This window comes from Catharus ustulatus, chromosome 7 (assembly GCF_009819885.2).
Source record: "Catharus ustulatus isolate bCatUst1 chromosome 7, bCatUst1.pri.v2, whole genome shotgun sequence".
NCBI classification, from domain to species: domain Eukaryota; kingdom Metazoa; phylum Chordata; class Aves; order Passeriformes; family Turdidae; genus Catharus; species Catharus ustulatus.
Window position 1 is genome coordinate 29,586,495 of NC_046227.1, and position 14,046 is coordinate 29,600,540.

At 40.4% G+C, this 14,046-nt stretch overlaps 1 protein-coding gene across 2 annotated transcripts in view; it reads right to left on the reverse strand.

Annotated features, from left to right (window-relative positions):
* Positions 1-14,046, reverse strand: part of LOC116998601 (protein mono-ADP-ribosyltransferase PARP14-like) — a 46,734-nt gene continuing 32,688 nt past the window's right edge. For both annotated transcript variants that reach the window (XM_033064479.1, XM_033064480.1), the window contains exons 14-26: positions 13,077-13,313; positions 9,943-12,191; positions 8,865-9,095; positions 8,355-8,576; positions 7,130-7,211; positions 6,050-6,199; positions 5,329-5,388; positions 4,144-4,311; positions 3,073-3,291; positions 2,393-2,980; positions 1,834-1,979; positions 1,120-1,294; positions 1-903 (exon numbers count right to left, since the gene is read on the reverse strand). In XM_033064479.1, the coding sequence (XP_032920370.1) occupies positions 614-903; positions 1,120-1,294; positions 1,834-1,979; positions 2,393-2,980; positions 3,073-3,291; positions 4,144-4,311; positions 5,329-5,388; positions 6,050-6,199; positions 7,130-7,211; positions 8,355-8,576; positions 8,865-9,095; positions 9,943-12,191; positions 13,077-13,313 (4,817 nt within the window). In that variant the 3' untranslated portion in view covers positions 1-613. The remainder of the gene's footprint in view (positions 904-1,119; positions 1,295-1,833; positions 1,980-2,392; positions 2,981-3,072; positions 3,292-4,143; positions 4,312-5,328; positions 5,389-6,049; positions 6,200-7,129; positions 7,212-8,354; positions 8,577-8,864; positions 9,096-9,942; positions 12,192-13,076; positions 13,314-14,046) is intronic.

Consider the following 14,046-nt stretch of genomic DNA (forward strand, 5'->3'; position numbering starts at 1 on the left):
CATACAACCAAGTAAGTCAAACCCAATACATTCAGAGGAACCAAGGGCTTTTCCACGTTGGGGGTGCTGCAAAGCAGCAGGGTTATTGCATTAAAAACAAGTCAATCCATGTCTGTAATGTCAAGTTCACTGAAGTTCACTGGTTAAAAACCAATGCTAAATGTTCAAAGAGGTTTAGACAAACAGAAGCCATTAAATACAACCGGTTCCTTTAATGAAAACTGCTCAACATAATTCGCTATGAGATTGTCACAGAGTGTAAGAAGGCATCAAAAATGCAACAGTGAATGGTTCATGGCTGCATTATCCCTTCCAATTCCCCACCAGCAGTTAGGAAGGCCCTAAGGCTGTGTGGAAAGTTGATACAGTACAAAGGCTCACTATATAATCCAAAAGAGGATTGCAGTACAATATTGTGCTTAAGTGATAATACATTCAGCTGCTCCAAGCGTAAACAAGCTTCAGGGGGATCATTAATCTCCAGAGATTGCTTAAATCAAGACAGAATTTAATCTGACACAATTATTTATTATTTTTGTTGAGTGTTTTGTTACAGGTATTTCTATCCTACATAAAGCTGAAACACATGCAGTTGTGGCTGCAATTAAAACACTTACTTAGTAAACGTGATAAGGTATTCTGGGTAGGCTTGAATGTCATTAAAAATTATGAACATGGATGGCTGGTTAATGTTATCAGTTGAACTATCAAACAGATCTACAGAGTTGTTAACATCTTTTCGTGCTGGAGTAACTGATCCTTTTTTCCCCAAAGAATATTCTCCAACAAGGACTCGGGCCAAGTACATGTACTTCTTCCCATTCGCATCTGGTTTAGAGTAGATGTCGTAGGCAGAATAGCTGGCATTAACAGCGAAGTACGTTCCATTCCCAAAGTTTGGAGCTGTAGTCAGAAAATCAAAGGTTTGTGAGTGATGCAGTAGCAGCAATTCCTCATCTGTCACCCCTAGAGCCTGTGAATCTCTGAACAACTCTACTTCCTATTTGCAATAGGGAGATACAACAATTAATTTGCATACAAGGTTGCTCTATGCATGGCATGGCAAATCAGTGCTAGCCCTATACAGGAAAACAGGAGTTGTTTTGAACGTTACATTACCGTGCATTCCAGCATAGCTCCGGTAAAATCCATGGTCGTTAATAAAGGTTAATGACTCCTGACTCGTTCCATGAAACAGAAGCCTCTCATTATTTTTGTCACCATTTTTTTGATCCATTTCACACTTTTTTATTTGGTAGCTTTTCCATAAATATCGGTTCTGTACCCTTTCAATCTGTGACGTTTGAAAATAAGACAGAAAGAAAGAAAGTGAGTAGGTTGCAGTCATGAAAAGAAATCAGCATATCAATAATTCAATCTGCTTCCAAGATTCCCCTCCTAGCTCCAATGCACATATACCAGATGATGAAATAAGTTAGTCAAATCTTTACAAACTTTGGCATGGCAGATAGCAGAACCCAGCCCAAACCATACGACAAACACTTTCTGGGAAACAAGACAGGAGCTTTTCCCAGGTTTCCAGGTCATAGATGCCTGCTGGGCCTGTACAGCACATGTGGCTTATGTGGACAAAACATGTGTGCTGCTACAGCAAAGACCATTCCTTGGAGCTGAAGAAATGACTGCTTAAGAGTTGCTCCAAATATCTGAACTGCAGCATTAAACTGATTAAAGCTGAATAAAGTTAGTGACAGCCAGAAAGACTTGTCCAACTTTAGAAATCCCAGTGAAATTTCTTTTTCTGTTGTTATCAGTATCCTTCATCACTTGCCATCAAGATATTTACGCTCAGAAATGATGACTTGCTTTTACCTTTTCAATTTTGAATGACTGACAGGTCTGCAGAAACTTTTCTTGCACATCTTTATATTCTTTTGAGTCTGGTTTTAATTCCACTATTTTGACTCGCTCATTTTCCATAGGGTCCCATGTTGGAGGGAGTACTATTGACTTTTGATCTGCAGAAAGAAACATGATCAATCATATTCACCCAAATCCCCTGCTTAAAATTAAACATAGCCTGCTACAAATCCTTTGAGAAGTCCATACATCTTGCTTATGGATGACTTCTGTTGCAAAAGACCAGTAGTAAATGGAAGAACAGAAGTGAGCTGAGATCTAGAATGACAATTGCTACAAGAAAATTATTGCTAGTAAACCTGTTAAGAACATCAGAATGCATTGCTCTCTTTTCAAAATATTTTAAAGGTTATTTCCCAATTCAGTTCCTTTCTACATTCTCCAGAAAAGCACCTGCACAAAGCTCCTAACATGTATTTTAAATATTCTTGTCATTCCCTTCTCCTTTCTCTCACTGGATGTAACCAGGTTTTCACATGTGAAATGTGAAATGGGAGATGCTTTTACTTACCTTCAGATTTGTCAATACGTATAATGGCTATCTGTCCTCCTTGGGCATCCACAGCAGTCTTATTGTCCATATCCACTGTGTATTTTTTCTCACCAATGGTGACTTCAATACTTTTCTGCTTTCCCTTGTAAGCATTTTCCAGCTCCACATTTGTGAGACTATAGAAGGGCTCATAAGAATCCTTTTCAAAATGGTTCCATTCAACTGAATTTTGTAGAAGTTTTGCCTCATCCTCTTTAGCACATTTTACCCTACGGATCATTTCATGAACAGCTAAAGAAGCCTCGTAGACATCTTTTGCAACCCCTGAAATTTTAATAGATGTATTCGTCGAACTAAGAGAAATTTTGAATTTCTTTTGTAAGTCATCCAGTTCTTCATTCTCTTCTTCACTGAAATGAGAGATAAATTCATCCACAATTTCTGTTTGAGATTGTTCTCTACAAATTGCACTTCTCAGCCACTTTTCAGCTTCTTCCACTTCTTTTTTATCTTCACCACAAATCTGCAGCACAGCCAGGTCGATCTTCTTTGCCAAAATCCTTCTGGTTTTTTCTTTTGGGGCACGTTTGTCAGAGCTCAAGAGTGCTACATTGAAATACATAAATATTGCCATTAATCTTTATTAGCCAGTCCTGAACAGACTGATCTACAACTGTACTTAAATGACACCTACTTACATTTACCCATGTGATATGCCTTGGAAACAAGTGATTTGAATATTGTTGCAGTAGACTTTTCTCTTTTCTGCATGCTTGCTTGGAACACACTCATCAGATGTGGCTGAAAGATGACAACTTTAACAGTTTTCACAGATGTAGCAGAATTCCTTTTTGCAAAGTCAGTTACTGCATCTATCATGCTGTCAGCTGCCTCAGCTGGATTGCGGCGTGCCTCTCCTGAAAAAAGTTGCAGATATTTTTCTCTAAAAAATGCTAATAACTGTTACAGATGATTAAAACATCTTTAAAAGAACAGCTATGAACATACCCACAGTCACCTGGATCACAAACAGGTTGAGAATAACGTCAGGCTGGCAATTAAGAAAGGTTTCTATTTATCAGGAAAAGAAAGTTGAGGAACACCTTTCCAGCAAGGGAAAAATTGAAGTTTCCTTTTGTTGGCTTGGCAACCAAACAGGTTATGATGTAGATGACATGGCTTGGGTAACTAATAGGCCACTGCTGCTCAGTGGCCCTGTAGTGCATTCCTTGATCAGAATGCAAGCCTAGTTTTATTCATGGAAGAGGTTCCCACACGCATGGGTGCAGTTCTGAATTCTCCAAGTCCAGGGATTTCTACCAAACTAACTGAAAATAACAAGAGAAGTAAAAGGGACAATCTGGGGTCTTTGACAGGTTTGTGTTCCACCTGTATCAACCCTACGTGTGCAGCTGCTGGCTATTCCATCATCTACTGATTTCAGCAGTGCAGAAGCAGGTCCCTGGCTATTCTCTGATGAGCTGCCCACACATACCAGGCTGCAGGCTCTTCAGCAAGCACAGATGTACCTTTGAATCCCTGTTAGCAAGGAAGTGCTGGCTTTAGAAAACTCATGCTCTTCAAGTACTAGATCACTGTAAGGAGTGAAGCTTTCTAGCTTTTATAAGCCTCTAATAATGTTTTTAAAGATTAAATATTTCCAAGTACATGTTCACCAAATAATAACCTCTCCAGAAAAATCAAACTCATCAATTGAGATCAGCAAAATCACATGCACTGAACCCTTTTCAGAAAAGGGACACACAGACCTGTTCCAATTGCTGGGAAGGTGACAGAGGTGTACTGCTGCAGTTCACACTCCTGGAGCACCTGGGAAACCAGGGACTTGATATCATCTTGGGCAACAAAATGAATTATATTTTTGCATGGCAGGTTTCCTCCCTGGGTGATGACATAGTTGTTGCCAGTTTGCCGGGCTGAAACGTAAGTAGGAGAAAATGATCAACAATTATCCCCAATACAGATGTGTACCAGTCCTCATTAGGAAATAAAAAATGGTGACAAATATGCCCCAGGATAAGCTTTGTGTCTCCTTCCATAAAGTGAGCAAACCCTTCACTCAATTTTCACTTCCAAGGCACAAGAACTCAGTTTATTTTTGTAAAATATTTGCCTCCTTTAGCGAATTTATTGTGTGCCTTCAGTTGTCAGGTTTGCTCAGTATACTTGGAGAACTTCATGCAGACTGGCACTCTGTCTTCACACACACACAAAAATGCCATCTACCTGCAGGCCACCTAGCCCAAATTACCTCTTGGCCTGTGCAAGAGAAGCTTGTTTACCTCGGATGTCTTCCACATAATTCTTGTCCTTTGGTTGGTCTTCCAAGCTGACCTTCACACCTGCCTATTTCCCTTATTTTCTGGTGTTTTAAACCACATACTCATCCATCTTTACTCCTCTTTCATTATAGTTGCTGTCCAACAGGTATATTTGGCCTACAAATAAATGCCTTTTCTGAGGCAGGAACCCAGCTTCACACTATTGAAAAGCAGTCACCCAGAGGATGTGGTACTGAGTTACTAGTCAGGCCAACAGCAAACACCTTCTCACTGAGAAATAACAAAGGAAGTTGCAGCTACACAGCTGTTTCCAGTGAGAGATGATTTCTCTATTAACATTCTTGCCAGCATCACCCCTTGCTCACAGCTCTGTTCCATGTTGACTCTGTTTTCGTCATGGAAATCTTTATTGGAATAACTAATTAATTTGGATCTTTATGTATACTTAGAAGCTGTCTCCTCTTGAAAATTTTTCTTTTTGTTCCCTCATTAGATGTTTTACAAATATCACATTAACTGATTAAAAAGTAGTTGCTGTAACACAGTGCATAATATAGATGGAACTACAGTAGTCAGTACTGAGAAAGTGTTCCAAGAGATTCCCTGCCATGCATTAACACCTTTGGAAAGATCAGGAATGGTGTACCATACCTACAGCACATTCATCTTCAACTGCTTTTCCAGCACCATTCAGAATTGCTTTGGAGACACCTTAAATGAGAAGAGCAACATGAACCCACTGTTCTGTTACTGCTGTTAAAGTCCCATCTGAGGCAGAACTGTATGCCTCACCACATATAAAACACCTCAATTCTGATAACATTATAGACTATAAATGAAAAACACTGTAGCCAAAATGTTAGCCTTATATGCTTTTCAATTCAAATTAATGTTTTGAGTATCTAACAAGTTTCACTAAGGTCAAGATTTCATTGAGGTTTGTCTCCTCCTTTAGTCTGAGAGGTGTTCTGTAAAAAGATTGAATGTATATTTATATATAAAACATTAATTTCCCTTTCTGCAAGGGAGTCTTAAACATGCTGTCCTGTAACACAGATTAACAAGTGAATAAAGTTTCAGACACTTCCTTGATGAACTTTTGTATGCTAAGAGCAAAACTGAAACTACACTGTCAAAAAAGAAAAAAGTTTAAAGCATTGAATAAAAATAGATTAATAAGTAACATAGATTAACAAGTGAATAAAGTTTCAGACACTTCCTTGTTGAACTTTTGTACCCTAAGAGCAAAACTGAAACTACACTGTCAAAGAAGAAAAAGGTTTAAAGCACAGAAGAAAATTACTGGCTCCTCTTCTTTCCCAGCCCTTCCAAGCACACACACTTTTTTCACACATAGTATCAATTAAAATACCTTTTTTGAGGTTGAAGGATACGTTTGTTATGTTTATAATGGCATCTCCCTCCTCCTTGGTTATATCACCTTCTGCCACCCGGAACACGAGGGAGCCAATTGTCACTTCAAGCACATTGTGTGCTGAGGTTGAAGAGACAGCAGAAAAAGCTGCAGGGAAAGAAACACAGACCCTGAGCAGAAGGGAGTGATGATGTAAAAGATAAGGCACTTTTATTTAGGTACAATGCCTACAGAGACCACAGTCTGGCTACAGCCAGCCTGTGAAAAATTGCCTGACATGCTAAATGAAAATCATTCCTTCTTACAGGAGTCTGTACTCAACCTACAATCTTTCCCATCATTACTATCAGAGCAGCATGGCAGGTAAAGTGTGCTTTGCTGCACACCTGGTATGCAAACACTATTTAGTGACATTTGACCATTGCCAAACTCCAATGTAAGAGAGCAGCAAACTTTCCAAGTCTCACTCCCTTGCTTGTGTGTCTCACAGAGTTTCCGGGAAGGTTCTCTACTTCTTGAAAAGGTGGAACTTTTTACCCATGTGTTATTTGTAAAATCATAATTAAGTTTTCAACATGTAACTAATTTTTCTACAGGCTGCAGTTCCATTAAGGTGGATAACACCAAAGACATTTCAGTTTGGTTTTGCTATTCATCTGAACATGTAAAAGATTTAAGAGTATTTCAAAGAGACCACTTCAACACTCATAACCAGGATTTGCCTGCCTTCCCAGGACAGAGGAAGACACAGTCTTGTTCACAGTTTAATCTACTGCTGCAGCAGTAAAAGAAAAAGCACTGCTTATGCCCTTGACATCTTATAGCTTCTGCTGTTCCAATTTGCAGGGGTGCTATCCAGATGAGGAATCACAGGAACACTTTTTTTTAGCATCCCTAACACTATTTCAGACATAACAAACACTCAGCCTGGAAATACTGCCTTTACAGCAGCCACTCAGACTTTGGGAATGCTCATCAGACAAGTACCTAAATATCCATAATGAATTAATTCCCTGGAATACTTGGAAAAAAAAAAAAAAAAACAGTGAATCAGTTTATTCTATGAATAAACCTTACCCAGGCTTTGGCTAGTGTCATTTGAAGAAGGCTTCTGCCCTTCAACAGATACAGACATGTTTTCAAGTTCAGCTGAAAATTCCTAGAGAATGAAATTACAATCAATCCCCATAGAAGTCTTCACACAGTAGAAATAAAGATTTGAAAAGCAAAGCTAAAAAACATTTAAAAAGAGCTAAATGCAAATTACTTCACATCATCTGCCACAATGCTGATGGCAAGTCCTGACAGATGTTGTTCTCAGAGAGCAAGCACTCAAGATTCACAAATAATGGAGTCAGAGCCCTAGCTACCATTCCACAGGACACAGCAGCACAAGGCATCCTTGCAGTGAGTGAGTAGCTCACACCAGCTCAGCTCCTGCAGGTAAGGCCACCCTTTTCTGGGGATGATACAATTCCCCCCAAACTGTCTGCTTCGGGACCCTGGCATGCAATTTAATAGATAAGGTCTCCTAGATACCAAGGCTGAGCCAAATTCCTTAGGAATTTGGTCACTCACCTAACACCTTAGAAGATAATTGGCTAGAAATTAGTTTGCATAATTGGTCAGCTCACCTTTAGAACTTTTGATCTACGCACAATAGCTCAGGCTTTGACATGGTAGCATTCAAGTTTAGCCTTCCAAAATGTACAGAAGGCAACAGATATAGAAACACTTATCTGAACATCAATTCAGTGTGACTGCTCTTTTTTGATGTGAAATGAGTAACCTGAGTATGGATATAGAAAATTTATGCTAATGGGACACTGAAGAGAGGGGGATGGAGAATGCTTATATGTTTCTACTGGAGAAGTTTACCAGCACAGCAACCCTAGCACAATGACTCCTCCTAAAAAGACACCAGCACTCCATAAAAAGCACGCCTTTTTTCCAAGGGTGCAGGCACTGAAGCAGGAGTTACAGCAAACTTACCTGACCTACAGACTGAAGAATTAGGTGAGTTCATTGGATAAAGAGTAATTACACTCTTGTATGGATTACTCCCAGGAAACAGAAAAGGATAGGAAGGGAGCAGGACTGTACTCGATATGTGTGTGTCCATGGCGGGTAGAAACAAAGAGAGAACTTTCAGAATAGATGAGAGAGACTGTCAGCAAACCTCTTCTTTAGTATAAGAATAAGCACCTTGTGGCTTCTTTGAAGACCATCAGATAGCCAAGAATCATGAGACAGACTCAGATATGCCATAATGTAATAGAGAGAGGAAACTACAGTAACTCACCTGAATAGTAGCTGTGTCTTTCGTGTGCAACAGAAAGTGAACTTCTTCAAGAGAATTTACTTTGTTTTTACTACTGAATTCAAACACTTTGTCAAACAATAATTTAGCAACAACAGATCTTGGGAATCCTAAATTCCCTGTCCCAATTGCTGGAAAAGTAATTGATTTCAAAGACAGTTCTTCAGCAATCTCCAGGCATTTTGTGATTATGTCACCCAACACCTGCAAAGCACAATTATTTTTTCAGTTATTGGAGGTAATTTTTTCATACACAGTATGTGTAATGTAACACTTTCCCTTTCAGCTATCTCTTGGCATTAAAATACAATTAATTCCATACACAAGGAATTCACATGGAATTTATTAGTCAACAAGGGATCAGCCCACAGTCAAAAAAGAACAAGTCAAACTCCCTCATCTTCTATGACACTGTCCCTCATTTCAAAGGAAAAGTGAACTTTAAACACATTATAAATCCCAGACATATCCAGGCAAATAAAACCCTCTTACCTTTGAAGGTGTGTTTTTCTGGGACCATGCAGGTACCACAGCATGAAGAACAACACTGCAAGCCAGATTGTAGCCTTTAGTTTTCAACACAGATCCTTCCTCTGCTCTTCCTCCACCTTCTTCTAGCAAGCCTGTCTGAAGCATTGGCCCTGCCTTGCTTAGCAAAGCTCTACCAAGTAGCCCTTTGTCAAGCTGCAGATCTCTGCCAACACTGACAACAACAATGGATGTCTGAAAAACACACAAGCAAAAACTCTAGCTTGTCAGTATCAAATTTAAATTTTGCATTGGATAATCAAATACAGCATGCCTGATGGTTTACAAAGAGAAATTTTGGGACAGCAACCAGAGTGAACGAAGTTTTGGAGCCTGCCCAAAGAAACACAAAACTGAGTTAACAATGAAATTAATTTCAACCTAAGGGGAGAAAAATAACAATTCTGCATTCATCATTTATTCTTTCTACCTCCATTGGAAAAACATTTGTGCAAGTTTGTTCTCAAAGAGAGGCTTGCAGGCCAAAATCTGAGTTCACTGAGCCTCCCAAGCATGGCTGGTTTAGGGAGACAAGGAGATGCTGAAGACAAACAAGACTAGAGGTAATCTAAGGAGAAAGAAGTGAGAAAAGCAGCAGCTTATGAATGAGAGAAATACAAAGGGCACTGAACATCCTGTCAAACCCATATTATATTTAGCTCCTCAGGAAGGGCCCCTATACACATTTTATCATATATTCTCATATATTCTGCCCTGGCCAGCCAGAGGAGCTGCATGCACAAGCTGTGGGAGGCATCCACTCCTCAGAGGTTTGCAGGCCCATTAAAGGAAGGGTCCCGGACCAAGTTACTTCCAGTATTGGCAATCCCAGTAAAGTATCTGTCAGCCAGCTAACAGAAATTCAGTGCAGGAGGCAACTAGAAATCAATTAATGACTCTGGCTCTCTACAGGAAGTGCAACACCAACTGCATGTTTCATGCCAGTGCTCACCAATGACATAGGTTTTGTGTTTATTAGTTTTAAAAAAGACACAAAAGAACCCACTTGATATTCCATTATGAGAAAATTTAGAACACTTACTGTAGCATCTTCAATGCTTCCTATTTGCAGCATGATGTTAAGGCCTTCCAGAGTTGTTATGACTGGGAAGTTCTTAATGCGTTTGCTCTGCCTAGGCCGAGGAACTGGGCTGGCATGATGAGGTGACCTGTAGGAAGGTAAAGAATCTGGAAACACCTCTTTAAATGCCTTTCTGAAAGCCTGAATGTTATCCTGTGCAAAACCCACAAGATGAATCTCCTTCCATCTGGTGTTCCCCTGGAATTCTTCCAAGGTCTCCTTGATGGAGGACACGATTGTGTAAGTACACACGTCCAGTGGGAAGCCAAAAATCCCTCCACTTATAGCAGGCAGAGCTATGGAACGATGGTTGTATATTTCAGCCAACTGCAGACATTGTTTCACTGTCTTTTTTAGCAACCACGTGCACTTCTGTGACTCCTTCTCGTTCCACCTGGGCCCAACAGCGTGGATGACGTTCTTGCAGGGCAGTTTCCCGGCGCCCGTGATCACTGCGCGGCCGGGCTCCAAATTCCCGAGCTTCCTCACCAGCTCATCACACTCCTGCTGCAGTGCTGGGCCAGCTGCTCGTGACAGGGCTTCAGCAAGGCCACCAATGTGTCTCAGGTCTTCATGAGATGCGTTCACCACAACATCAACGGGATGAGTGCACAAGTCAGCTTCATAAAGCGCTATTAGAGTTTCACCCATGGTCACTTGCATACAGAGCTTGCCTCTGTTACTGTGTCCTTTCTGTTCTTCCAGATGTTTTTCTGGCTGCTCTTCCAGTAGGACTAAACACTTGAACACTTGTTTTATATGGGGATACAAAAATTGTTCTTGCTCCTTTATATATGCCTTGGCTCCTGGCAAGTCAATTTCCACACGCTTAAAATGCAGGCCAGACAAAATTTGGTCAACTAGGCTGACTCCCTCCAGCACTTTTGTCTTTGGCCCACTCAAAGATATAACTTCACCATTTTTCTGTGTTCTAAAGTCAACTTTCACACCTTTTTTTTGTAAGGGAGTCCAGTCATTGACCTTCTCTTTCTCAAAAAACTTTATGAGTGCCATTGGCTTTCCTTCAATGATCCTTTGCACCTGTGTGTTCTCATCTATAAAGTTGTAAAGTTCCTCAAAGGCTTTTGCTACTGCTTCAGAAAGACCAGCAATCACAACCTGAGTCTCTTCCACAGTGACAGATACAGCTCCATTACAGCAAGCTTCCTTGGCTAGCATCCACCATTTCTCCTTCTGGAGAACTGACTTGTCATCCAAAGTAATACTTTTGTGGTCCAGGTCTTTTTTTATTTCTTCCTCTGCTTTTAGAAGATCTTCAGGATCACTCGCTTTCAGGATGATCCCTCCTGCACCAAGCTCATAAAAGGCACTAATTTGTTTTGATACAAACAGGCTCTGTGACAGGGTTTCATTATCAACATGCTCTAAAAACTGTAAAATGTAAGGGTGGATATTAATGGTTTTCTTTGCCATTTTGTGTACATGATCAAGTATTTCTCCTTTTACTTTATAAACTTCCTCAGGAACTCCAGATAGGTTAATGCACTTCTGGAAATAATCATAAGTTATTTGCAGGTCTGGGAACTCTTTATGAAATTTTTCTTCAAGGCCAGTAATCTGTAAAATTCCATATTCCCCTGGATTCACTGTCGTGACTTTCAGTTCAGTTCTTTGCTTTTCTCTTTCAATTTCTCTGGTGGCCTTTTGGATCAGAAGCTTCAGTTCTTGTTCAACCTTCTTCACAACTTCTTTTTCACCCACTAGAACATGTAAATCCTCGGAAATATGTGGGATCATCATAACTTCCTCATGGGGAAAGCTGTCCCTAATGGCTTCCCACACCTCTGTGCTTACTAGACACTGAATTGCTTCATATTGTGATATGCTGTGTGAAAATGCTGTGGAAACTTCTTCTTTCCATGTCTTGGCCAATCGAGACACTGATCTCTTCCGCTCATCAAAAATAGCTGAAGGATGCAAAGTAACTTTTGGATCTGCACAGAGGGGGTCAGGCCACGTTAGCACACAATTGCACTTTGCCATTTCATCATCTATTGCCTCAATTAAGCTACTATTTCCTTTCAAGTAAGTCCAGATATAGGGATCCAGAGGCCATGTAATTGGATCTGGCTTCTTTATCTGCGGCCCTTCCTTTCCATATAGAGCTGTTTCCAGTGAGGTGTAGTAAGGATAGACAAAGATTGGTGTTTTGTTCAGTGAATGCTTCTTTGCCAGGATATTTGTTACATCTACAACAAACAAAAAATCCCCCAAGTTATAAATGTCAGCACTTAAAATCTTCTCTTTTGTTTTGTTTCCATTGTTTGGGGGTATTTCAACTATATTTTCTATATAATACTGTTTGTTATTTTTAAGAACATTTTAGATTAATTTCCTCCCCTTCCCAGATAGAGAGAATTCCAAATTTTTAAAGAATTATTTATTCTAAATGCCAGAAACTAAGCTGAAGAGAGACAGTCAAGCACAACAGCATCCATCTCTGGGAGGAGTGTGCATAATCTCTGCCCTCACTTCTCTTAGATGCTGTACTTGAAGTGCCCAGCTCCAGAGCTGTCTGGACTATTACTCAGCAGTTCAAACCACAGCTCCTCTGTTTTCCCCCAAAAGACCATCCCTTTCCTTCAACTCCCCTTCATCTCTCCCCTTCACTGCAATGCCTCCAGCTTCTCCCTTGTCCTACACTTTTCAGTGTCATTCATCTTTCTGCCACTGACTGAACAACCCATAGCACCTGCTCTCCAGGCAAAAAGCTGCCCAAGAAATTGTCCTGAGATGAGCCAGACAGGACATGCTGCCGTGGGCAGCTGCTGGTGAAGATGGCAGGTGATGGGGAAGTCCCCTGTGCCCATGGACTGTGAACTCAAACTGCAACCTGAACTCTGTAAGGATCAAGGCCTGGGTGAATTAAACTGTCCAGAAAATGAAAAATTCTAAGCCTTATGCTCAGTTGGTCCAAAACTGAAGCTAGCACTCCAGTTAGCATGAGACCTGCGGGCAAAGCACCAGATCTGCCATTTTCCAAGGGCAAAGGAGGTATTTCTCCAGAAAACCCACATTCTGGTCTTTAAATGAGAGGTTCTCAAAGAAATGAGGGCTCTGCATTTCTGCATTACCTTTTTGGTCACCAAATGTAATGATAGCTGCATCTTCATCAGGCAGCAGTTGCACATCCACCGTTTGTGCTCCCCCATACTTCTCATTTTCAAAGTACACAGTTAAGTAGTGACTGGGGGTGTTGGGGGGCACGTTTTCAGCCCGAACACTTTTTGTTCTCTCAAGGCACCGTGCAGTAATGTTTTGTTTCCTTGCTCTGGGGTTTTGATTAAACTTTTTAGCAAAATCCTTTGCATCTAGAAAGAGAAAGGACAATTAAAAAGGAAAGGTCAAACTTGGAGCTTGTTTTTCTACCATGATGTTAGCAGACTATCACTGTGTGCACTGACCAAAGCACTGAATCACAAAATCAACTCAGAGCTGCCCACAAAGCTACTTCTCTCCACATATTCAGTGTCTGTCACTTATTATTCCCCTCATGGTTGATCACAATTGTTGACTACAATGACCACGGCCAGAATTTTCCTACTACTACCACTGGATTGCTTTAACCCCAGCAGAAAACAAGATCAGGTTCATTTCTGGGCTATGGTTTTGTACACAGTTAATAAGACACAAGTTAACAGTACAAATTCTCTCTGTTTTATGATAAATATGTTCTCATTTTGGCTATTTCCCCCCTGTTATTTTCACAATAAAAGAGTCAAATCACTTTTTCATCTGTCAAGGAAAAACAGTTAAGTTTCTCTACTTATTTCCTAAAGGCTACACCAAAAATTTAGGGCTGGAGCATGACTTGAGAGACAAATCATTTCTAAGGTAGAAAAACCTACACGTTCACTGAAGGACAGCTTTTAGCAAGGACAGCTTTTACCATCAATCTGTTCTCGGACCAAGTACATCCTTCAATGCTTGTTTTAAGTTGTAGTTTGGTTTTAGTCGTACCTGTTGTGTTTACTATCCAAACCAGAGCTAGCTCTCTTTCTGACTTGCACTGGTCTCTACACCTCACAGATAAAGGTTATGGCA